Genomic DNA, 22,850 nt, shown 5'->3' with positions numbered 1-22,850 from the left:
TAGGGTTAAAAACTAAACTAAACCCAGCCCAAATCCCTCCTGATCCGTGGCTTAGCAACGGCCTGGGCTCAGGTCTAAATTGGTGCCCGGCTCTTATCATCACCATTAGTTCCTTATCAGTAAACAACATCTAATGAGCCGTAATGGGCTTTTTATGGAGGGATTGGGAAGCTTGATAAGAGAAATGGGAGCTGTTGGTGACAGAGGCAATATCGTGGTTATTATTGTGGTTATAATAATTTTTAAAATTAATATTATTTTTATTATTGTTGTTATGAATATTTGGATTCATCAGCCCCGCTCCATTTGGTAACTGAATTTTTATCTGGGGAATTCCCCACCTACTTCCCTCACGAGAGTTTGGAGTTGGGATAATCTCCAGTTTTAAGGATTCCCAATTATCTTGGTTATGAGTTAAATTAGTGTTAGTTTGTTAATTTGTCTCATTTGTTATTAGTTAGCTTTTAGTGATCTGAAATTTCTGGGCTGAGGTGAGATTTCATCTCAGAGTGTCATCCCTGGGTTATCCCTTTCCTTGCTTTTCCAGAGTTTTCCCATTTTTGGGGGGATTCTTTGTCCTCACAGCCCCTCCACTGCTTTTCCATCCACAGGGAGAAGTTGGCAGTCCTGGAAAACCAGGAATTCCAGGATTGAATGGACAGCATGGACCAAAGGTGAGGATCTGAACCATCCCAGAATCATGGAATGCTTTGGGAAGGGACATTAAAGGTCATCCCACAAGAGTTTTCCCAGAAGTTTTCCCAAATCCACCTCTGGAAAATGCCCATTTCCTCCTAAGGGCATAAATTGGATTTTTCTGGATCTGTTCCCATAAATCAGCACCAATTGGGTGAGGATTTTTGGATACTGGGATTGGGATCTTTACTCACCTCCTCAGCTGAGTTCATCCATCCCAATCCCAGAGTCTTTTCCAATTTAATGGAATGCTCCACAGGCTGTTTTCCATTTTAATGGGAATTTTCCCTCTCCTGGAATACCACCAGTGCCCAGATTGAGGTAACACTCAGTAAATAACTCCAAGGAAAAACCAGTTAATTCCCAAAATCCCAGCCTTTCCACTCTCACGTTAGCCATGGTTTTACCTTGGCTCCTTCCACCTGTGGAAAATGCCCTTTTCTTCCAAAGGGCATCAATTGGATTTTCCTGGATCTGTTCCCATAAATCAGCATGGATTAGGTGAGGATTCTTGGATACTGGGATTGGGATCTTTACTCACTTTCTCACCTGAGTTCGTCCATCCCAATCCCGATGCTCCACAGGCTCTTTTCCATTTTTATGGGAATTTTCCCTCTCCTTGAATACCACCAGCGTCCAGACTGAGGTGACATTCAGTAAATAACTCTAATCTGAGGAAAAACCAGTTAATTCCCAAAATCCCAGCTTTTCCAAGCCCATGATTTTACCTTCCAGGGCGAGCCAGGAGCCTCAGGGAGCGACGGCGCCTCGGGAATTCCTGGGGAGAAAGGAGAAAAGGTTGGTGCTGAGCACGCTGCCATTTCCAAGGAATAAATCCCACATCCATCAGATTCAGTTAACAAAATTTAACATTTTCCACATCATTGGTGCCCTTTCCAGAGGGGAAATGTCAACTGGCTGGAATGTTAGGGTTGGGAATGCAGTTGGAAAAGGGCAGGAGAGAGAGGTCTCCTTAAATTCCCCTCTGTGCATGGATAAAATCCCAGGAGGAGCCAGTTGGGCGTGAGGAGAAACCATCCAGAGGGGCAGGGACTCATTGGCAGAGTTATTCCACCACCATTCCCAGGGTAAATCCTTGGAATAAAAGTGGATCAGGCTGTGGCCATCTTGGCATGGGAAATGGGAAAGGTCTCCGACCTGATCCTGAGTTCTGTTCCCATCTCTTTGAGGAATTCCCACCTGGATCACTCCCCACCAATCTTCCTTCTTGGCATTCCTTAATTTCCTGCTTTATTCTTTAAAAAAACACACCTAAATTTGTATTTTTCCATAGGGGTAGAAAATAGTGATTTCTGCTAAAATAGTAAATTTTTAAGAAAAAAAAAAAAATCTCAGCAGCCTCCATCAAATCTCTTGGCATTTTCCAGCCCCTCAGGCCCTTCCCACATTCCAGTCTCCAATGGATTTGGGATCTTAAATGATTTCATTGATAACAAATCTGTTCCCCATTCCCTGATGGTTGAGCACATCCTGAAGTCTCTGGTTGGTGTCTTGGAGATCATTCCCAAGGAATTCTCATTCCCTTCCTCTTCAGGCCCTCTCCTCTCCCACACATTTGTTTTCCACCACTGCTGGGTGTTGGGTTTTTCCTTCTGGAGGGTTTCATGGGAATATTTTTTGTTCCAGCAGCTCCAGGAGAAAGCTCAGTGGTGAAGATGAAATTTGTAGGTTTGGGATCTTCCTCTTTCCTTGTTTTTCTCAGGGTTACAAATGAAAGAGTTCTGTTTAGGCGAGCTGGGAATTTAGGGATTCCAGGGAATAGTTGGATGGAAAATCCAAGTCACCAAGCACCTTCTGGACAAGGAAAGGTGGAGAGCAAAGGAATGTGGGAGGTGTTCCCATATTCCCAATGCCATGGAAGTGTTTGGATGAGGTTTGGCTGCCCCATCCCTAAAACCCCTGTGATTCCCAGGGAGCCAAGGGAGTTCCAGGACTGGGAGGATTCAAGGGACAAGCGGGATGGCCTGGGAAGCCTGGAGGGGCTGGAGCAGCTGGACCTCGAGGGCCACAGGGAGAGCCAGGCCCACAGGTGAGCACGGGTCCTGAATCCCATGGGAATCCCACAGGTCCTGAATCCCATGGGAATCTCACAGATCCTGGATCCCACAGGAATCCCAGCAGATCCTGAATCCCACAGGTCCTGAATCCCAGCAGGTCCTGAATCCCACAGGAATTCCACAGATCTTCACAGATCCTGAATTCCACAGGTCCCGAATCCCACAGGAATCCCACAGATCCCAAATCCCACAGGAATCCCAGTGGGCCCTGAATCCCAAAAGTCCTGAATCCAACAGGAATCCCAGCAGGCCCTGAATCCTACAGGATTCACAGGTCCTCAATCCCACAGATCCTGAATTCCACAGGCCCCAAATCCCACAGGAATCCCAGCAGGTTCTGAATCCCAGCAGGTCCTGAATCCCACAGGAATCCCAGCAGGCCCTGAATCCCACAGGAATCCCTCAGATCCTGGATCCCAAAGGAATCCCAGCAGATCCTGAATCGCACAGGTCCTGAATCCCACAGATTGTGAATCCCACAGGTCCTGAATCCCACAGGAATCCCACAGGTCCTGAATCCCACAGATCCTGAATCCCACAGGAACCGAATCCCACAGGTTCTGAATCACACAGGAATCCCATTGGGTCCTGAATCCCACAGAAATCCCAGCAGGTCCCAAATCCCACAGGTTCTGAATCCCACGGGAATCCCACAGATCCTGGATCCCACGGAATCCCACAGATCCCAAATCCCACAGGAATCCCATCACGTCCTGAATCCCACAGATCCTGAATCCCAAAAATCCCAAATCCCACAGGTCCTGAATCCCACAGGAATCCCAGCAGGCCCTGAGTCCCACAGATCCCAAATCTCACAGAGATCCACTCCTGGACACCCTCGTGTGCCTGAACACCCCTGAAGTGTCCTCACGTCCCCCCTCTCCCAAGCTCTCCCACATTCCCTCTTCCCACAGGATCTCAATCCACAGATTCCCTCTCCCAGTTCCTTTCCCTCCTGACATTTTCCCTCCCCTCTCTCCAGAGGAAGGTCTGACCTCTCCATGGAGAGATAATTCCAAGTGATCAGGACACCAAGTGGTTCATTATCCCAGGATCAGGGTGCCAGGCCTTGGGAAGGAGCTGCTGGCTCTCAGCTCCCGTTTTTAATGAATATTTTTGCATTCCAGCCACGCTGGGCACCTTTAGAAATGCAGGGAAAAAAATCCTGGGAAATGAGATGTTAATTCCATCGATGAGCAGGATCACCCTGCCCTGGAAGTTTTCTTGAGACAGCTCTGAGAAATAAATAACTTTCCAAAGTGAAAAAAAAAAAGGCTGGAAATGAAAATTTCCTCCGTGGTTTTGCTGGGACAGTTTCAGGCTTGGATTAAAGAACACAAAAATTACCTGGATGATCCAGGAATCAAAGAAAAGCTGGAATAAAATAACCTGGAAAACAAAATTTTGTCTGTAAGCCCAGCTTGGTTCCTGGCAATAATTTGGATTTTGGAGGATGGAAGTTGGGACAATTCCAAATTTTCTGGGAAAATCTAAGTCTGGATCTCATCAGATCCACTCTCCTGGATTTCTCTGTCCTAGAAATTTTTGCAGGAATTCTGACATGGATGGGTCACTAAAAAATCTCAATTCCACCTCATTCCAGCAGAGTTTTCCTACTTTTTTCCCAAGCTGATATCCACTGACAACTTTTACACATCAGCTCCAGCAGGATCAAATATTAGCAGGATTTTGGCAAATTCTACATGAAAAACAATTTTTAAAATTAATTAAGTAATTGGAAACTACAATATCAATATCTTGAACAGGAGATGTTGATCAGAACATGAGGCTGTTCTTCAGAAAGACAAAAAATGTGCGATCCCATAGAATTCCCAAAAAAAAGGGATTTAAGGCAAGAAGAAGGATGCAGGGCAGAAAGGATGAACAAGGAACTCAACCCACATCCAGAAATTCTCAATTTTTTTTTTTTTTTTTTTTTTTTGTGGCACAAGATCTCCTTAATCAACTCCTTTATCACAAAATCAACTTTAAAACAACTCCTAAATATTTCATTTTTTTTATTCCTCCAAAGACACTTGGATTTTCTCCCTGCTAATTTCCCTTATGGAAGCTGAATTTTACCTGGAAAATACCTCTGGAAATCAGCACCTTCCTTAAAAATAAGAGCTTGAAGTCACTGAATAAAGATGCTGAAAGTGTGACAGGGATCTTTAAAAGGAATTTTGAAGGGTGATTATAGGAAGAAGGTGGAAAAAGGTCCTTCCAGAACAATAAAATATGGATTAAATCCCACTCCAGCCCATGGAAACAAAATTATTCTTCCTCCTCTTGCTCCCCAGGCTGTGCCTTGCCATGAAAAATAAATCAAAGGAATGACAGGAGGGAGGAGGGAGCCGAAAGTACAAGATTCCCTCATGGATATTTAAAAAGGCTGGAATTTTTGATGTTATTAGCGAGCCCAGAAAAGCCTGTCTGGGATAATAAATGGCTTTTTTTTTTTGGACACTGATTAAAGAGAGGCTGTGAGGTGCCACTCTTTCCACCCACACCGCTCCTCGGCTTCTCCTGGAATTAAAGGAGAAGCTCCAGGAATGGCTTGTGGGGTTGGGAGAGAGGGGGAACAATTCCAGAGCACATTCCCATCCCAGACTGGGTTTTAGGGGGAAAATCTCCCAAAAAAAAAGTGGGATATCTCTGGAAGTGCTGACAGAATTCTACTTTTCTTCTCCAGGGTCCACCAGGGAAAAGAGGGAGATCCCAGCTGTGCCTCCAGGGACCCCCAGGCATGGACGGGCCAAAAGGAGAAGTGGTCAGTATGGGAACGATCCAGTGGGGTTCCCGAAATTCCAAACTGGAGCTGGATGAACCTTGGAGCTTCCAGGTCTCATTTCTCAGCTCTCCGGATTTTCTAACAGGAGCAGAGCTGTTGGAATCCCAAATTCCAGGTGTTGGGCACGGGTAGTGCTGCCCAAATTCCTGCCTGGAGGTGTCTCCAGCTGGGGGGAAGGTGAAGGAATTTTCCTTTGGGAAAACATCAAACTTTGGATCAGCACATCCCCGAGGCAGAGCAGGAATTAACCAATAATCAGTGCCGGGTAATTAATGCATAATTAACGCTCAGCAGAGAATTCCAACAAGAGCTTTGGATCCCAACCAGTTTGGGGTCAGTCCCCACACCCTGCAAACCCCAATGTCCCAAGGGATTTTAGGGTCAGCAGAGGCACTGCTGTAACTCCATGTGCTGCTGGTGGATAATGTGATTTTTCCTGGCACTGGAAGTGAACATGGATTGAGAAAAATGATCCTGCCGGCTTTAATTGGGATCATCCTTCTTGTGCTCCTTGTCCTTTAATATTTTGAAGCACCCTTAATCCACAAATCCAGTTTCCAGCAGTTCTGAGTGGAAAATTTGTCAGGGTGTTTTTATCCCTTGTTGACAAAGCTCAACATCTCCTGGTTTTTCCATCTTTCCAGTGCTGCAATTGCAGCTCCACTTTCAAATCTTCTGCTTGAGCTGTCCCCAAAGATTCTGTGCAGGCCAGACCCTCTCCATGTATCCACCTCTTCCAGATGGAAAACAAACCTGACTTGATCCATGGATTTCATCTCCCAGCTCATTTCCCTCGGGAGATTTTCCATCGCCTTTCCTCCCCTCCTTTCTCATCTCTTCAGGGGAAGTTTTGACCTCTCCAAGGAGAGATAATTGCAAGTGATCAGGACATCAAGTTGTTAATTATCCCGGGATCAGAATGCCGAGGCTTGGGAAACAACTGATGGCTCTCAGCTCCTGTTTTTAATGAATATTGTTGTGATGGAGCAGAGCTCCCAAAAAATCTGGGATGATCTGATGGACACATGGATGAGGCTGTGCCTGTCACCCCACTGAGCCACTCGCAGATATCCCTGAAATTTATAGGAAAACACCTACAAAATTTTAGGCTTTTTACCCATCTCCCTTCCCAGCTATCATCCCTGAGGAGCACTTATCCCCAGAGCATTTCACGACAATCTCCAGTGATGTGATAATGATCCAAGTGTTTTTAACAGGGGGAAAATGGTCCTGCCGGGCAGAAAGGAGCCAAGGGAGAGCCGGGCCTTTCCGTGAGTGCATCCTCCCAGGATCGTTTCCCATTTCAGGGGGAAAAAGGAGAAAATCGGCCAAACAGCCCTAAGAGGCTGAGGGGAGGAGGGAAATGTTAAGAAACGGATTTGCTCTGGGAATATCTGGGAAATGAGGCTGTGGTGTTACCCAGGGACAGCAGAGCTGGACTCTACAAAGCCAAGCCTAAAGCAGATTTTTCCTAAACCATCTTTCCCAACTCCTGATTGTCCCACAGGATGGGTGCTCCAGGGCTGATCCAAGCCAAAGGGAAAGCAGGAGAGGGAAATGTGCCCCATTTTCAAAGCCTTTAGGGAAAAGCTGCTGCCCTGGGCTTCCAAATCCTGAGGGAGAAGGAGGGGTTGAGCCACATGGATCGGGACAAAATTCCTGTGGCAGCTCCCTCCGCATCCCTTCATCCCGGATTTTGTGCCACTTGACTGACACGAGACAATATTTCCATTGTCCCAGGGTGTGGATTAATTTTCCAAGCAGGACTAATTTTAGCATGGAAAGGATCTCCTAAATTTGGGCTGCTGAAAATTCCAGCTCCCTACATGGGAAAATGCCCCAAAATTTGGAATCCAAAGAAGGATAAGAGTGATGACCCCAAAAAAGTTCAGCAGGACATTGACCATCCCACAGGGAAGATTCCCAATGGGATCAGTGTCCATTGGCTGTCCCAGGGATGAAGGATGGGCTCCAAATCCAGGAGATTGGAGGTTTCATTCCATGGGGAACAGCGTTGGCTGGGAAGGAGGCAGAGAAAGCAGGAGGAGGTGCAGCTCCAAATGATCAAATGTGGTTCCACATTCCCAAGGGGCAATCCTGGAGGATAATTTGGGTGCAGGTGGCTCCATGGCTTTCCAGAGCTCAGGGAAGTTTGGGAGATCGTGGCTTTGGGCACAAGGCCAGGAGGGTGGGGACACTCAGCCCAGGTTTGAGGCGTGACAAGGGTGTTTACAGATCCTTCCAGTTTGGGACATGGAATGGTTTGGGATGGAAGGGACCTTAAAAATCATCCACTCCTTGGAAAGCCAGCCCACGTTTGAGGGGTGACTTGGGTTGGGATCCCATTCCTCATGGCCAGAGGAGGTGGCTGCAGGAAAACCAGGAATTTCTGAAGGGAATGAGCCACAAATCTTGAACCATGACACCAAATCTCCAATCTCATCTTACCCCAAACGAGGTGGCTCCACATCAGTGGGACAATGCCAGGAGGGTGGGGACACTCCTTGGAAAAGCAGCCCAGGTTTGAGGTGTGATTTGGGTTGGGATCCCATCCCTCGTGGCCAGAGGAGCTGGCTTCAGGAAAACCAGGAATTCCCAGAGGGAATGAGGTGCAAATCTTGAACCAAGCTCCCTGTCTCACCAAACCTCTGCTCTCATAACACCCCAAATGAGGTGGCTCCACCTCAGAGGGACCAGCAAGGAGATGGTGCCAGGGTTGGAATTCATCCCTAAATTCCATTTTTCCCACTCTGGCACAGGAGGAAGAGGTGAAGGAAGTGCTGAGGAGCGAAATGCGAGGGATTTGTGGTGAGTTGGCCCCGTGGTGACCCTGCCAGCAGCTGAATTGGAGCCATTTCCGCGCCAGCACGCTCCCAAATGTCACCGTCAGCAGCAGGTGGAGCTGGGGCCCCTCTCCAGGAGTCTGGAATTCCAGGCTCTGCAGATTCCTAACCTCCTGAAATTCCCCATTTTTATCCCTTAACAGCCTCCCCCCCTTCCCATTTGGTTTTGTCAGCAAATCTTTCCCCCATTTCCTTGTGGATTGGGAAGGGTCACTTGGAGGTCACTGAACATTTTAATTCCCAGTTTTTTGTGGCATTCCTTGGCACACAGAATTCTCTGCTCCCACAGGGAATAACTGCCAGCAGCACCACCAAAAAAAAAAAGAACCACAAAAAACCAAAAACAAACCAAAACCCAAAACAAAATGCCCAAAACAAACAAAAACACACCAAAAACAAACAATCAAAAACCCCACAAACAAAAAAAAAACAAACAATAATTAAAAAAAAAAAAACAAACAAAAAAAAAAACACACAATAACCAAATTTGGGGATGGTTTTATCCCAGAATACCAACATTGAAACTTTTTGGGGTCTTGCTTTCCTTGTCCTGAAGAAATCCATTTATTTGAGATCCAGCAGAACCTTTCTGCCCCATTCCCAGGGCTTTCCCTATGGATATGGAAGATTTTTAGGTTCACCACCACTGGAGTTATTAGGAAGCATTTGTGTCCTTGAAAAGGGGGAGAAAGGGATGAAAAATAATCCAGAAAAATAATTATTTCCTTGGAAAATCTTATTTATGTTGGGGGGGAAAAAAGCAGCAAACTCTTCCCTGTCTCTTCTGTCTGCAGGTTGTGGAGGTGAGTTGGGAAGGATGTCCATGGAAAAGGGTAAGGCTGGGAATTCATGCAGGAAAGGATCTTCTCCTTGCCCCAAATCAGCCCAAAACTGTGAGAAGTTGTTTTTAGGAATAAATGGGGTTTTTTTTCCTGGGATTCAGTGCAGAAAATGTTGGATCACCAATGGCTTTTGGATCCTGGTTTGAGGGGGATGGGTCTTCCTGAGAGGAATCTGAGGGATCAGAGGGACACCTGGGAGTGTCCTGTTTTCACCCTCTCCTCCAGGACGTGCTCAAATCCCTTCCTGACTCCCAGTTTTTAAAGCTGAGCCCACAGGAACCCCAATCCCTGCCCACAAAATTCTGGGATTGCTCCACATCCCAAACCATCCCCAGGATCAGCTCCAGGACTCATGGAACCCTCAAATCCAATGGTCCACGGAGCCTGGAGAGCTGATCTGCCCACCCCAAAGCTTTGGATTTATCCTCAGTGACCCTCAATCTGCAGGTCTGGAGGTGGCTGAAGTCCACAGGAGGCTCCAAGGGTATTCCCAGCCTCGGGAATACGCCAGGAATGGTGGAAATTGGGAAGAAAATCTTGGCACAACTCACGGCAAGACCACATTGGAGACTCCAGTGAAACCCTTCATGGAGCCACCTCCACTCCTTGCAGGTGAGTTCAGCCTCCTCCTTCCCATCTTCCCAACCATGGAATGAATCCTCTGGAGCATTCCATGGTAAATCCTCTTCCCTGGAATTGGGCAGGGATGGGATTCCCAGTGAGGGCTCCCACACTCTTGGAGAAGATACGAGCCCATGCCTCTGAAAGTGAGGAAAACCTAAATATTCATGGGATCAGTGGTGAACCCAACCTTCCAAAGGGCTCCTTTTAAAAAGCTGGGCGGAGGCAGCCATTTCCAGGCTGGTTTTGTCCCATTTTTCCCACCACATCCTTGGCAAATTCCAGTAAAATTTCCAGCCAGGCAGAAATGGCATCTCTGAGACCAAACCCTCATCCCAGACTATTCCTGTCCAGGGCATCGTGAACATTGTAATAAAAGATAAAACCACAGCTTAAAAACATGGGAAAAGATGTTTTCCATGAGTTTTCCTTGTGGAAAAACCACTGGAGCTGTTCCTGTTGGTGTTTTCCAAGAGGGAAAGGCCCTGGGAGAGCCAGATCTGCTCCAGAGCAGGGCAAGAGCCACCCATGGACCTCCTGATCTCCTCACCAGGGCTTGGAATTCCATCTGGATTGGTGGGACAGAGGGCAAACAGGACAGGGGGAAATTGAGGGATTGTGGGGTGATTTGTGGCAGGATTCCTCCTATTGGGGCTCAAAGTCCAAACTTCAGGACAGGATTAAACAGGAGGGAGATTTTGGGATCATTTCTTGTAATTCAGCCAATGAAGATGCTCAAATTTTGTCACCAGGAGGAAGAGGAGGAGGGTTGGGTACAATGGATGGCGCAGCTGGAGAAATAATTGAAAATAAATTAAAAACCCCATTTAAATTTAAAAATAATTTTAACAACTGAGCAAGACACCCCAGTGTTGTCGCCTTTGCACCCCAAAATCAGCTGCAGTGTTGCCCTGCAGTTTGCAGGTGTGGGGGTTTATTATGGGATGCAAGTGTGAAGTTCTTGGGGAATTTCTTCCAAATTAGGGAGATGGAGCAGTGGAATGCTTTTCCAGCCTGAGAGTTTGGGGTTTAATTAAACTTGATCAAGCACTGTCATTAAATCCTCTTGGTCACCCCAAAAATCTCCTCTAGGGGTCTCAATGCTCCAAATTCCAGTCTAAGAGGGAGTTGGATTCCATGATCTTTCCAACACCTTCCAGTTTGGGATGTGGAATGGTTTGCGATGGAAGGAACCTTAAAAATCATCCCATTCCAAGGCAGGGAGTCCAGCACTGATTTGGGTTCCAGGGTTTTTACAGCCCCTTCAAATTTGGGACATGGAATGGTTTGGGATAGCCTAAAAAATCATCCAATTCCAGGCCAGGGAGTCCAACACTGATTTGGGTTCCAGGGTTTTTACAGGCCTCTTTCCAGTCTGTGATTTGGAACGGTTTGGGATGGAAGGGACCTAAAACATCATCCAATTCCAGGCCAGGGATTCCAACAGAAAGTTGAGCTCAGTGGCCTTTATTGATCCCTTCCAGTCTGGGACACAGAATGGTTTGGGATGGAAGAAGCCTTAAAAATCACCCAAGGGGTCCAACAGAGATGTGGATCTCAGGGTTTTTACAGACCTCTTTCCAATTTGGGACATGGAATGGTTTGGGTTGGAAGAGGCCTTAAAAATCATCCAATTCCAAGGCAGGGATTCCAACAGAAAGTTGGATTCAATGGTCTTTATTGATCCCTTCCAATTTGAGACATGGAATGGTTTGGGATGGAAGAGATCTTAAAAATAATCCAATTCCAGGCCAGGGAGTCCAACAGTGATTTGGGTTCCAGGGTTTTTGCAGCCCCTTCAAATTTAGGACATGGAACAGTTTGGGATACCCTTAAAAATCATCCAATTCCAGGCAAAGGGGTCCAACAGAAAGTTGGATTCAATGGTCTTTATCAATCCCTTCCAATCTGAGATGTGGAATGGTTTGGGATGGAAGAGGCCTTAAAAATTATTCAAGAGGTGCAACAGAGATTTGGATTCCAGGATTTTTGTAGGCCTCTTTCCAGTTTGGGACATGGAATTGTTTGGGATGGAAGGGGCCTTAAAAATCATCCAGTTCCAAGGCAGGGAGCCCAACACTGATTTGGATTCCAGGGTTTTTACGGACCCTTCAAATTTAGGACATGGAATGGTTTGGGATAGCCTAAAAAATCATCCAATTCCAGGCCAGGGATTCCAACAGAAAGTTGGACTCAATGGTCTTTATTGATCCCTTCCAATTTGAGACGTGGAATTGTTTGGGAGGGAAGAGGCCTTAAAAAATCCAATTCCAGGCCAGGGAATCCAACAGAGATTTGGATTCCAGGGTTTTTACAGCCCCCTTTCCAACTTGAGGCATGGAACAATTTGGGTTGGAAGGGGCCTTAAGGATCATCCAATTCCAAGCTCATACTCTACGATTCCACGATTCCCCAGGATGGGGAGCTTTGGGAAGAGCTCTGGGAAGGGTTTTAAGTCAAACCCGTGGATGATGGCCCCATGTAAGGGATGGACACATCCCAAAACATCCAGCCAAGGCTAGAACCAAACCAAACCAAACCCCAGCCATCCCCGCTCCGGGTGCTCTCCCGACGTCTGTGCCGGACGTCAGAGTCTCCCATCTGGATCCAAACTCGATTTGCACCGCGGCAGCGCTCGGGATCAGATGGATGGGACGTTCCAGGTGTTATTGAATCACGGCAGCAGCCAACAATCCCATTACAAGCCGGGGCTGAGCCGGGAGGGCTCATAAATCCCTCTGCTAAGTGACGAGGCTCCAGACGTTAACAGGATTGTGCGGCCGGAGCGTTATTGCCGCCAGATTCCGATCGCTCCCGGCTTTTCCGAGCGTCCCCAGCTCCAGCCTGACATTTATCTCCTGCAAACAACCACCAGCTCTGCCATCCTCTCTGACGAACGCCCAACCTTTCCCACGGAGTTGTTTAACACCATTAAGGGTTTTATTGCCGCCGCCGGCTCCTCGCTGCCCGCGGCCCGGTTGCTCCGTGACATTTATTAGGAGAACTCGTTAGCCACGGAAGGCTCCGAGGAGCTTTATTTAAATGAGGGATAATTTGTTTGCACGCCCTCATTCCGTGTGATTTCCTTGGTGTTTTTATCCCCCCCAGCCCCAGCGCGGCGGACGGCGGGAGCGTCTCGGGGAGAAGCCGACAGCCAATTACCAGGTGAAAAGCTGGGAATTAAGTGGTATTTTGGGAAGTCACTTCCCAGGTGGGAAGGGCTGCTCGGCCTTGGGATCAAGGGATGTGGCACTGAAGGAGTTGCACAAGGTTAAAACTCAGTTTGGTCTTGGCTTAAAGCAGCTGGGCTTGCCCCAGGGATGCTGAGCTGGTGGTGAAGGAACTGGAGGGGGTCCAGAAAAACACTCCTGGAATTCCCTGAATGCAAACATTCCTGTGAAAACATCCCACCCAGAATCCAGGGTTTAACCATCCCTTGGGAAAGGTCAGGGGCCTCCATGGTGGGAATCACAGAGATGGATGATGGAACAACACAGAGCTCAGCCCACTCTGGCAATCTACTGCTGGATGTGCCCTTTGTCCCCTCTGGGAATCCACTCCTGGATATTCCTATTTCTCCACTCTGGGAACCCACTGCTGGATTCCCTCCTTTGTTTATTATGGGAATCCACTCCTGGATATTCCCATTTTTCCACTCTGGGAATACACTGCTGGATTCTCTCCTTTGTCCCCTCTGGGAATCCAGTGCTGGATTCTTTCCTTTGTCCCCTCTGGAAATCCACTCTAATTCCCTCCTTTGTCCACTCACGGAATCCACTCTTGGATATTCCCATTTTTTCACTCTGGGAATCCACTCCTGGATATCCCGATTTTTCCATTTTGGGAATCCACTGCTGGATTCCCTCCTTTGTCCACTCTGGGATCCAGCCCAGGGGTGGGCGTGGGGTGTTTTCCACAGCAAATCCAACCCATGGATGGTTATGGGGATGTTTTCCAAAGTGTGGCCTTTTCCTACCTGGATCCAACCCCTGGATGGTTTTGGAGTGTTTCCCAGAGAGAATCCAACCCCTGAGAGGGTGTGGGGAGTGTTTTTCTACCTGAATCCAACCCATGAGGTACTTTCCCGCTTGGATCCAACCCATGGGGAATGTGGGGTGTTTTCCCACCCAGATCCAAGCCAAGGGAATGTTAAGGTGCTTTTCCACCCAAATCCAACCTGTGGGTTGGGTGTGGGGTGTTTTTCCACTTGGATGCAACCTGTGGGGAATTATGGGGTGTTTTCCTACCCAGATCCCACCCCTGGATAGTTGTGGGGGTGTTTTCCAGAATGGATCCAACCCCTGAGTGGTTGTGGGGTGTTTCCCCACCTGGATTCAAGACATGGGGAATAGTGGGGTGTTTTTTCACCTGGATCCAACCCCTGGGAATTGTGGGGTGTTTTCCCACATGGATTCAACCTCTGGGAATTGTGGGATGTTTTCCCACCAGGACCCAACCTATGAGAAATTGTGGGGTGCTTTCCCACCTGGAGCCAACCCACGGGGAATGTGGAACTGGGCAGGAATGAAGCCCAGATCCAATCCAGGGGAATTGTGGGGTGTTTTCCCACACAGATACAAACCATGAGGAATTGAGAGATGTTTTCCCACCCAGATCCAACTCAAGGGAATAGTGGGATGTTTTCCCACCAGGATCCATCCCATGGGACTTGTGGGGTGTTTTCCCACCAGGATCCATCCCACGGGAATTGTGGGGTGTTTTCCCACCGGGATCCAACCCATGGGAAATGTGGGATTGGGCAGAAATGAAGCCCTGATCCAACCCATGGGAATCCAACCCATGGGAATCCAACCCATGGGAATTGGGGGGTGTTTTCCCACCAGGATCCATCCCACGGGAATTGTGGGGTGTTTTCCCACCAGGATCCAACCCCTGGAAATTGGGGGGTGTTTTCCCACTGGGATCCATCCCATGGGACTTGTGGGGTGTTTTCCCACCGGGATCCATCCCATGGGACTTGTGGGGTGTTTTCCCACCAGGATCCATCCCACGGGAATTGTGGGGTGTTTTCCCACAGGGATCCATCCCGTGGGAATTGTGGGGTGTTTTCCCACCAGGATCCATCCCGTGGGAATTGGGGGGTGTTTTCCCACAGGGATCCAACCCATGGGAATTGTGGGGTGTTTTCCCACCAGGATCCAACCCATGGGAATTGTGGGGTGTTTTCCCACAGGGATCCAACCCATGGGAAATGTGGGATTGGGCAGAAATGAAGCCCTGATCCAACCCATGGGAATCCAACCCATGGGAATTGTGGGGTGTTTTCCCACCGGGATCCATCCCACGGGAATTGTGGGGTGTTTTCCCACTGGGATCCAACACCTGGGAATTTTGTGGGGTGTTTTCCCACTGGGATCCAACCCATGGGAATTGTGGGGTGTTTTCCCACCAGGATCCAACTCCTGGGAATTGTGGGGTGTTTTCCCACCGGGATCCATCCCATGGGAATTGTGGGGTGTTTTCCCACCAGGATCCATCCCATGGGAATTGTGGGGTGTTTTCCCACCGGGATCCATCCCATGGGAATTGTGGGGTGTTTTCCCACTGGGATCCAACCCCTGGGAATTTTGTGGGGTGTTTCCCTGCAGCCCGGTGCCTGCAGCCCATGGATGAGGGCTCCTGCCAGCGCCATTCCCTGCTCTGGTACTTCCACGTCCCCTCCAGCTCCTGCCGGCCCTTCCTGTTCGGGGGCTGCGGCGGGAACAGCAACCGCTTCCCATCCCGGCGGGAATGCCAGCGCCGCTGCCAGAGCCCCCCAGGTGAGCCTGGGCCCCCCAAACTCCCTCCTCCTCCAGCCAGGAGCGAGGCCAGGGCAGGAAAACCCACCCAGGGTTGGCCCCTTCCCACTTCCCTAAGGTGGAAGCGCCAGGAAGTCGCGGGGTTTTCTCCCCTTCCCGTTCCCAGGTCATTCCCAGGAGCTCCTGGACATCTTCCCTGGGTTAATTCCATGGGTGGGATGGGCATGGATCCACCTAGACACCAGGTCCGGATGTTTTGGATGTCTTTTGTGCTCTCCAAGGAGTGAAATTTTGCCAGGATTTGGGGATCTTTTGTGCTCTCCAAGGAGTGAAATTTTGCGGGAATTTGGGGATTTGTGCCCTCAAAAAAACCCTTTGGAATGTTCCATCCAGGCACACTCTGGCATCTCCAGGCAGAGCCTTAAATCTAATCCAGTTTAGGTCTGGATTAACATCCCGTGGTTGGGGTCTCACCTCATCCAGGGGTTCAATGGGAAAACCTCCTGGAAGCACAGCTTGGCTCCCATTGCCAGATCCAGGGGGTTTGGGATCTGTTTGTGTGGATTTTCCCTCATCTCCAGGTGATCCCAGGGAAAATGGGGCCTGGCAGGAGTGCAAACCCTGCTCCAGGCAGGGCAGGAGCTGGGACTGATCCCAGCCTTCCAAGGAAAATATTCCTCTCTTGGAATTCTCTCTGCCTGCAGACCTTTGGAAAAAAAAAATCCATAAATTCTCCACAATCCATTAAAAAATCTCTGGTGAGGTTCATCTGCTCTGGGTTTGAGGGAAACTTTAAAAAGAGAGAGGAATTAAAGGCTCAGATCCATAATTTTGGGGAAAATTCCAAGGGCTTGAAATCCAGGCCCAGCAGCACCAGGAAATGAGTGAAGCTCCTCCTGCCCACCTGGATCCAACTCCTGGAAATTTTTTTTCCAGGGAATTCCCTGGATTTTTTTTTCCCCCCCATTCCCAGGAAATTTTTTTTTCCAGGGAATTTGCTTTAGGAGCCACTGGGAACTTCACAAAGCAGCTGAAGGTACCTCCAGCACAGTCTGTGGGAAGAAACAACCACTGGGAATGGGATTTTTCCCAATCCAAGACAGATCCCTGGGTCCTCCCTGTGCCCATCTTTTCCTAGCTGATCCTAAACAGAGCCAGGATCCAGTCAGGATTGGGATATTTGCTTTTTGTGGCTGTGGGATGGGACAATCCCATGGTATCAGGGACCCCCCGAGCTGCTGTGAGTTGGAGAATTCCAAGAGGGAGCCCAAACTGCAACCAACATTCCCATTGTTTCCTCTTCCCTCTTTTTCCCAAACCAGGCAGAGGGAGATGAGCAGCTCCAAGTGCTTCATTTAAATCCAACAGGATTGGGAGGAGTGACTCCAACACCTCGGGGATGGACAAGGAAAACAAACACCAAAATCTTGGAAAAAAAAGATGTCAGAAAACTGGAATTATGGACGTTGTGGGATGAGGAGAGGGAAACCTCTGGGTGCTCAGGAAAAGGAGGATGGGAAGGGCAGAATTCCTGAGCCAAACCAGGTGGCACAAATTCCCGAGTTTTATTTTTGTAAAATAAAAGTGTCTCGATGCTGTGGAACTCTGGATCTCTCACCTGGAAGAGGGAAACCTTGGGAATGGCAGAGAAAGGTGGGAATATCTATTTTTCCAGCTGGATCAGGTGGAGCCCCTGTCCTTTTTGGCCTGGCCCTAAATTCCCTGGGAATTCTCACCTCCTCTTCCACTTGGGAATTCCCTGTGGTCTTCAGGAATGCTCACCTTCTCCTCCACTTGGAAATTCCCTGAGGCCTTTAGAAATTTTCTATGGCCTTCAGGAATTCCAGCCTTCTCCTCCACTTGGGAATTCCCTGGGCAGGTTTAAAGGAGCCATCCCAAAATCTCCAAGAAAAAAAACAGGGATCCAAGCCAGGTTTCTCCCTAAAAAATGCCACTTCCAATTTTTTGAGGAGCTTGGAGCTGCAGCTTGTGGAAATCCAAGAAGAGGTGTGGAAATCCAGTAAGAGGGATCCCAGATCCCTGGATTTTGGTCTCATGGAGACCCAGACACAGCTGAGAGGGGTCCTGCTCCATGGGACAATCCTTGGGAAAGGTTACAGGATTTCCAGTGGGAAAATAGGGATTTATTGAAAGTTTTCCATGTAATTTGGTAAAACTGGGCTCAGATTTCCAAGTTTTCAGAGTTCCCAGATTTGAGATTTACCAGGATTTGAGGTTCACCCTTTGCTCCTGGTAGCACAGGTGGGAAAAGGATTCTCCTCATTCCCAAAATCCCAGGATTTCCAATGGGAAAACAGGGATTTATTAAAAGTTTTCTGTGTAATTTGATAAAACTGAGCTCAGATTTCCCAGGATTTGGGGTCGGCCCTTTGCTCCTGGTAGCACAGGTAGGAAAAGGATTCTCCTCACTCCCAAAATCCCAGGATTTTCCTGCCCCAAAATGTCCCAGGCACTGAGGAGGGAGGAGCAGAGATTCGGGGATTTTTCTTCCTTTTTCTCCCCCAAAAATGAAATTTTGTAAACCTTGGCAAGGAGTCACTTCCAGAGTGACAATTCCAGCCTCTCCTCCTGAAATCCTGGTCTGTCCTGAGATCTTGGGCAGGAAAAACATTCCAGAAAAATATTTCCTGGGAGAAGAAACAAAACATTCCCAGTGGGAAAAGCGGCGTCACCTGGAAGGGAGGGGTTGGGACCAAGTGGAATTCTGGGAAACATTCCCACATTTTCCCATTTTCCTGGTTTCCCTGTGTGAATTTACCCAGGAATGCTGAAGGATGCTGATCTTGGGATGCTGCAGCCTCTGGAATCCAACAGCCCAGGGAATATGGAATGAGTGGAATTCCAGCCCCAAGGGAGCTGAGACCATGCAGGGAAATAAAGGAATTGAAATAATCAGGAAATAATCTCACTCCCAAATTAAATGGGCAAAAACGATCAGGGAAACGGAGGCTTGGAGATTCTCTGGTTGGAAAATAAAATCATGGAATGGTTTGGATTGGAGGGACTTTGAGGAATATCCAATTCCACCCCAGCCATGGCAGGGACACCTCCCACCGTCCCAATGTCCAGCCCCAGTGTCCAACCTTGGCCATTGCAGGGATCAGGGGCAGCCCCAGCTGCTCTGGGAATCCCTTCCCAAAATCCCACCCCAGGCTCCCTCTCCAGGGAATTCCCTCCATTCCCAGCTCTCCCAGCCTGCCATTGGATCCATCCCCACCCCGACTCCTCTCCAGGAAGGGATTTTGGGGTCTGGGGGCTTCACTGGGAACCTCAGCACTCCAGGAAGGGTCTCCCTTCCCTTTGCCATCCCCAACTTCCATAAAAATCCCTGGGGATGGATTCTGAGTGTCCCAAATCCCAGAATGGTTTGGGTGGGAAGGGCCCTTCAAGCCCATCCCATTCCAATGCCACCATCCCAGGCTGCTCCAGCCTGGCCTTGGGCACTGCAGGGATCAGGGGCAGCCCCAGCTGCTCTGGCAATGCCAGCCCAGGCAGGAATTCCCAATTCCCAGGATCCCATCCATCCCTGCCCTCTTCCAGTTTAAAGCCACTCCCTCTGTCCTATTGCTCCGTATTAAAAATCCTCTTCCTTCCCTTCCATTAAGGATAACGACCTATTCGATAATTAAGTGCTCATTAAGAACTCAAAGTGGAATTTTCTCCCAAATCCAAGAGTAAAAATCCCTCATACCTCCTATGGATCCCTTGGGAGTCTCTCCCTAACTCCTCTGCATGCTCCAGGACCAGGAGGCCAAATCCTTCTCCAGCCTTTAGGATCTGGGATCTGGATCCAAAAGTTGTGGGGAAGTTCTCACCGAGGCTGAGGAGACCCCAAGCAGCAGAAATTCCAGGAAAATCCTTTTCAGGGCTGGGAATCCACAGGGCTGGAGGCAGCAGGAGGGAAGGAACTGACCTGTGGGATGTGGGAGCCCGAGGAAATTCCCTTCCTGTGTTGTTACTCCCAGAAATTTTTGGGACAAGCCCTTCATTTTCCCTTTCCAGCCCGCTGCCATCCCTAAAGATCAGACCTCACCTCCCTGGCTTTGGAATTTCTCAGCAGCTTTTGGCTCCAAATCCCAAATCCAAGAAAGATTTGGGCATCCAAAGGAGTTGGGAAGAGCCTCCCAATGGAATGATTTGGCTCAAAACCCTCCACCAAAATCCACATTCCTGAGGGATCCAAGTGACTCAATCCAGGTTTGGAAGAGCCGGGAAGCGAAAATCCATATTTAGGCAGGTCTAAAGTTGAGCTCAGTGAATTAAACCCAGCTCAAATTCCCATCAGAGCTCGGGGAAGCTGAGAACTGGAATTATTTTTAATCCTCCATGGATTAATCCAATGTTCCCTGTGGATTTGCCATCCAGGCTTTGGCATTCCGGGAACGGAGCCCTGGAGCTTCCCTGGAAATGTCAGGGCAGCCTAATTGAGTTCCTTGAAATTATCTCAGGGCAGCAGAGGGGGGAGAGGCTTCAGGTTTCCTGGTGGCTTTCCAGGCTCCGACGCAGAAAATTCCTGAACATCCTTTGGAGAAAGGATTTGGAAAAAGCCAAGCTGAGCTGTGGAAATCGGGGATGTAGAGCACACCACGCCAGCTCACAAACCCTCGTGGCAAAATAATTATTCAAAATTTTGTATTCCCAGCTCTCCTCTTCCCCATTGGATGGAGTTTTCCAATATTTGGGAAAACTTTACGGATTTGAGCTGTTGGGAGGAGTGAAAATCCCCCCCAAAATGGGGTTGGAAGGAAGATAAAAATCCCATAAAATCCCCTAAATCAGCCTCGAGGCAGAGGAAGGGATTGCTGCAGGATTTTAGTGAAATTCTCCTCCTCCCACAGCCTGGAAAACACAAATTGAGCCCTAAAAATTGGGGAAAAAAGGAAAAAAGCCAAGCAGAAAAGTCCTTTTTGCCCCTCAATGCATCCATGACTGATTCCCCCATGGAATTCTGGTGCTGGAAATAAAGAGGGATTTTGGATTGGGATTTGTGGCTCAGGGATGAGAATCCAATGGATTTAGGAGCACTCCGGGAGGGGATTCCTGGGATCTGGGATATTGGATATTGGAATATGGATCCTGCACCCAGCCAGGGAATGTTGAACCGCCCCGGCCACAGCTCCGGTGCCGCAGCAGTTCCTAAGCAACCCCGGGGAAGGAAAAGGGATGGAGGGGAGGAGAGGCTGCCTCGGGATAATTCGGTAATTGGATAACGAGCCGGGCCTGAGACGGCCCCGGCCGAGCCTCACCCGGCGCCCTCCGGATGTGCCCGGAGATTTCGGATCCAGGGAAGGAGCCGACAAAACCCCGCCAGGTGGAAAAGCAGCCCAGGAAATCCCTGCTGGGGTTCCCAGCTGGAATTGGGCTCGTTAATTGTGGCTTCTTACAGTGGGAGCAATTAAAGGTGCTGTTAATGGAGGGCTGGATTTAATCATGGAATCCTGGAATGGTTGGGTTGGAAAGGATCCTAAAGCTCATCCCATGGCCAGGGACACCTCCCATGATCCCAGGGTGTTCCAAGCCTCATCCAACCTGGGCTAAATGTTGGAAAAGCCTCCGTGGCTCCCTCCATCCTCTCCGGGAACTTTTCCTGCCCTCCACAATCCTTTTGGGGTGAAATCCCTGACCCTGCTCCCAAATTCCCATCCCTATTCCCAAATCCCAAATCTCCATCCCTGTTCCCAAATCCCCATCCCAATCCCTGTTTCCAAATCCCAATCCCTGTTCTCAAATCTCCATCCCTGCTCCCACATCCCCATCCCCATCCCCTGTTCCCAAATTCCCACCAAAGTTCCCAAATCTCCATCCCTGTTCCCAAATCTCCATCCCTGTTCCCAAATCTCCATCCCTGTTCCCAAATCCTCATCCATGTTCCCAAATCCCTATTCCTGTTCCCAAATCCCCATTCCCAAATCCCAACCCCTGTTCCCACATCCCCATCCCTCTTCCCAAACCCTCATTGCCATCCCTGTTCCCAAATCCCAATCCCTGTTCTCAAATCTCCATCCCTGCTCCCACATCCCCATTCCCTGTTCCCAAATTCCCACCAATGTTCCCAAATCCCCATCCCTGTTCCCAAATCTCCATCCCTGTTCCCACATCCCCATCCCTCTTCCCAAACCCTCATCCCCATCCCTCTTCCCAAATCCCCATCCCTGTTCCCAGTTCCCCATCCCTGTTCCCAAATCTCCATCCATAATCCATTTTTTCACCCTGGGAAGGCAAAAGTCCTTGGAAAACCCTGGCAAACCTTCAGTGCCAGGCAGGGAAGGGGGAAAATCGGGATGGGTTTGTCCCTGGAGATCCAAGGAAAAACCCAACCCTGGGCTGTTGGTCCTGCCCCGTTTGGCACCTGAAACCACCCGGAAAATCCCAAAAATAATCCTGGAAATGCACCAAAACCCACCTGGGGGAAGGAAACATTCCCTGAGCTCTTCCAGCCTCATCTGTGCGATCAGATCAGGAGCAGCTCCAAGACTCAGATCCTTGGGAGAAAAATGGATTTTCCATAGGGACGCAGAAAATTCCCAGAATCTGAGTGAGGATCCAGGCTCCCTTCACAAATTCCTGGATTTTTTGTCTGTGCTGCCCACGTGGCCAGAGAGGCGCAAAAATCCCTTTGGAAAAAGGGACAGGAATTGCAAAAAAAGGGAAGAAATAAAAACGTTCCAGGAAAATTTGGAGGATTTGGGATTATTTTTCCTCTTCCACTTTTTTCTTCCTCTTCCCTTGGAGGGAAAGCAGCAAATTCCAAGTTTAATTCCAAGTTCAATTCCAAGTTTAATCCCAAATTTAATTCCAAATTTAATTCCAAGTTTATTTCCAAGTTTATTTCCAAGTTTATTTCCAAGTTTAAATCCAAGTTTAAATCCAAGTTTAATCCCAAATTTAATTCCATGCCCAGGAGCTGCTGCTGGATTTGGATTTCTGGGTTTGGCCCAAATGATTTTTGGTAATTTCCAAAATAGCCCCAAATCCAGTTCATCCCAAGGAACTTTCCTGACATTCTATTGGCATCCAAAGCTCCAGGCTTTAAATAATTGAATTCATGAATTTAATTTAATTAATTGAGCTAATTTAATTAATACCTAGTAAGATGAAACACGGAGAGCTTTGTGGGAATCCAGGGATGCAAATCCCCTCGGAAAAGGTGAAAAAAAAGTGCAAAAAAGGCAAAATAATTATTCAAAATTTTGTATTCC

General features: G+C 48.5%; 1 protein-coding gene across 1 annotated transcript in view; it reads left to right on the top strand.

The window, feature by feature from the left end:
• Positions 1-17,278, top strand: part of LOC131082232 (collagen alpha-1(VII) chain-like) — a 109,836-nt gene extending 92,558 nt beyond the window's left edge. The window contains exons 74-84 of the mRNA XM_058021932.1: positions 612-674; positions 1,432-1,494; positions 2,630-2,746; positions 5,467-5,544; positions 6,783-6,836; positions 8,325-8,373; positions 9,203-9,241; positions 9,698-9,862; positions 12,980-13,036; positions 15,481-15,651; positions 16,953-17,278. Coding sequence (XP_057877915.1) covers positions 612-674; positions 1,432-1,494; positions 2,630-2,746; positions 5,467-5,544; positions 6,783-6,836; positions 8,325-8,373; positions 9,203-9,241; positions 9,698-9,862; positions 12,980-13,036; positions 15,481-15,651; positions 16,953-16,966 — 870 coding nt within the window. The 3' untranslated portion in view covers positions 16,967-17,278. The remainder of the gene's footprint in view (positions 1-611; positions 675-1,431; positions 1,495-2,629; positions 2,747-5,466; positions 5,545-6,782; positions 6,837-8,324; positions 8,374-9,202; positions 9,242-9,697; positions 9,863-12,979; positions 13,037-15,480; positions 15,652-16,952) is intronic.
• The last annotated feature ends 5,572 nt before the right edge of the window (positions 17,279-22,850 follow it).

Source organism: Melospiza georgiana, chromosome 4, assembly GCF_028018845.1.
Source record: "Melospiza georgiana isolate bMelGeo1 chromosome 4, bMelGeo1.pri, whole genome shotgun sequence".
Taxonomy (NCBI): domain Eukaryota; kingdom Metazoa; phylum Chordata; class Aves; order Passeriformes; family Passerellidae; genus Melospiza; species Melospiza georgiana.
The sequence above is the reverse complement of the archived record's forward strand: the minus strand, read 5'-3'. Positions and strand labels throughout refer to the sequence as shown.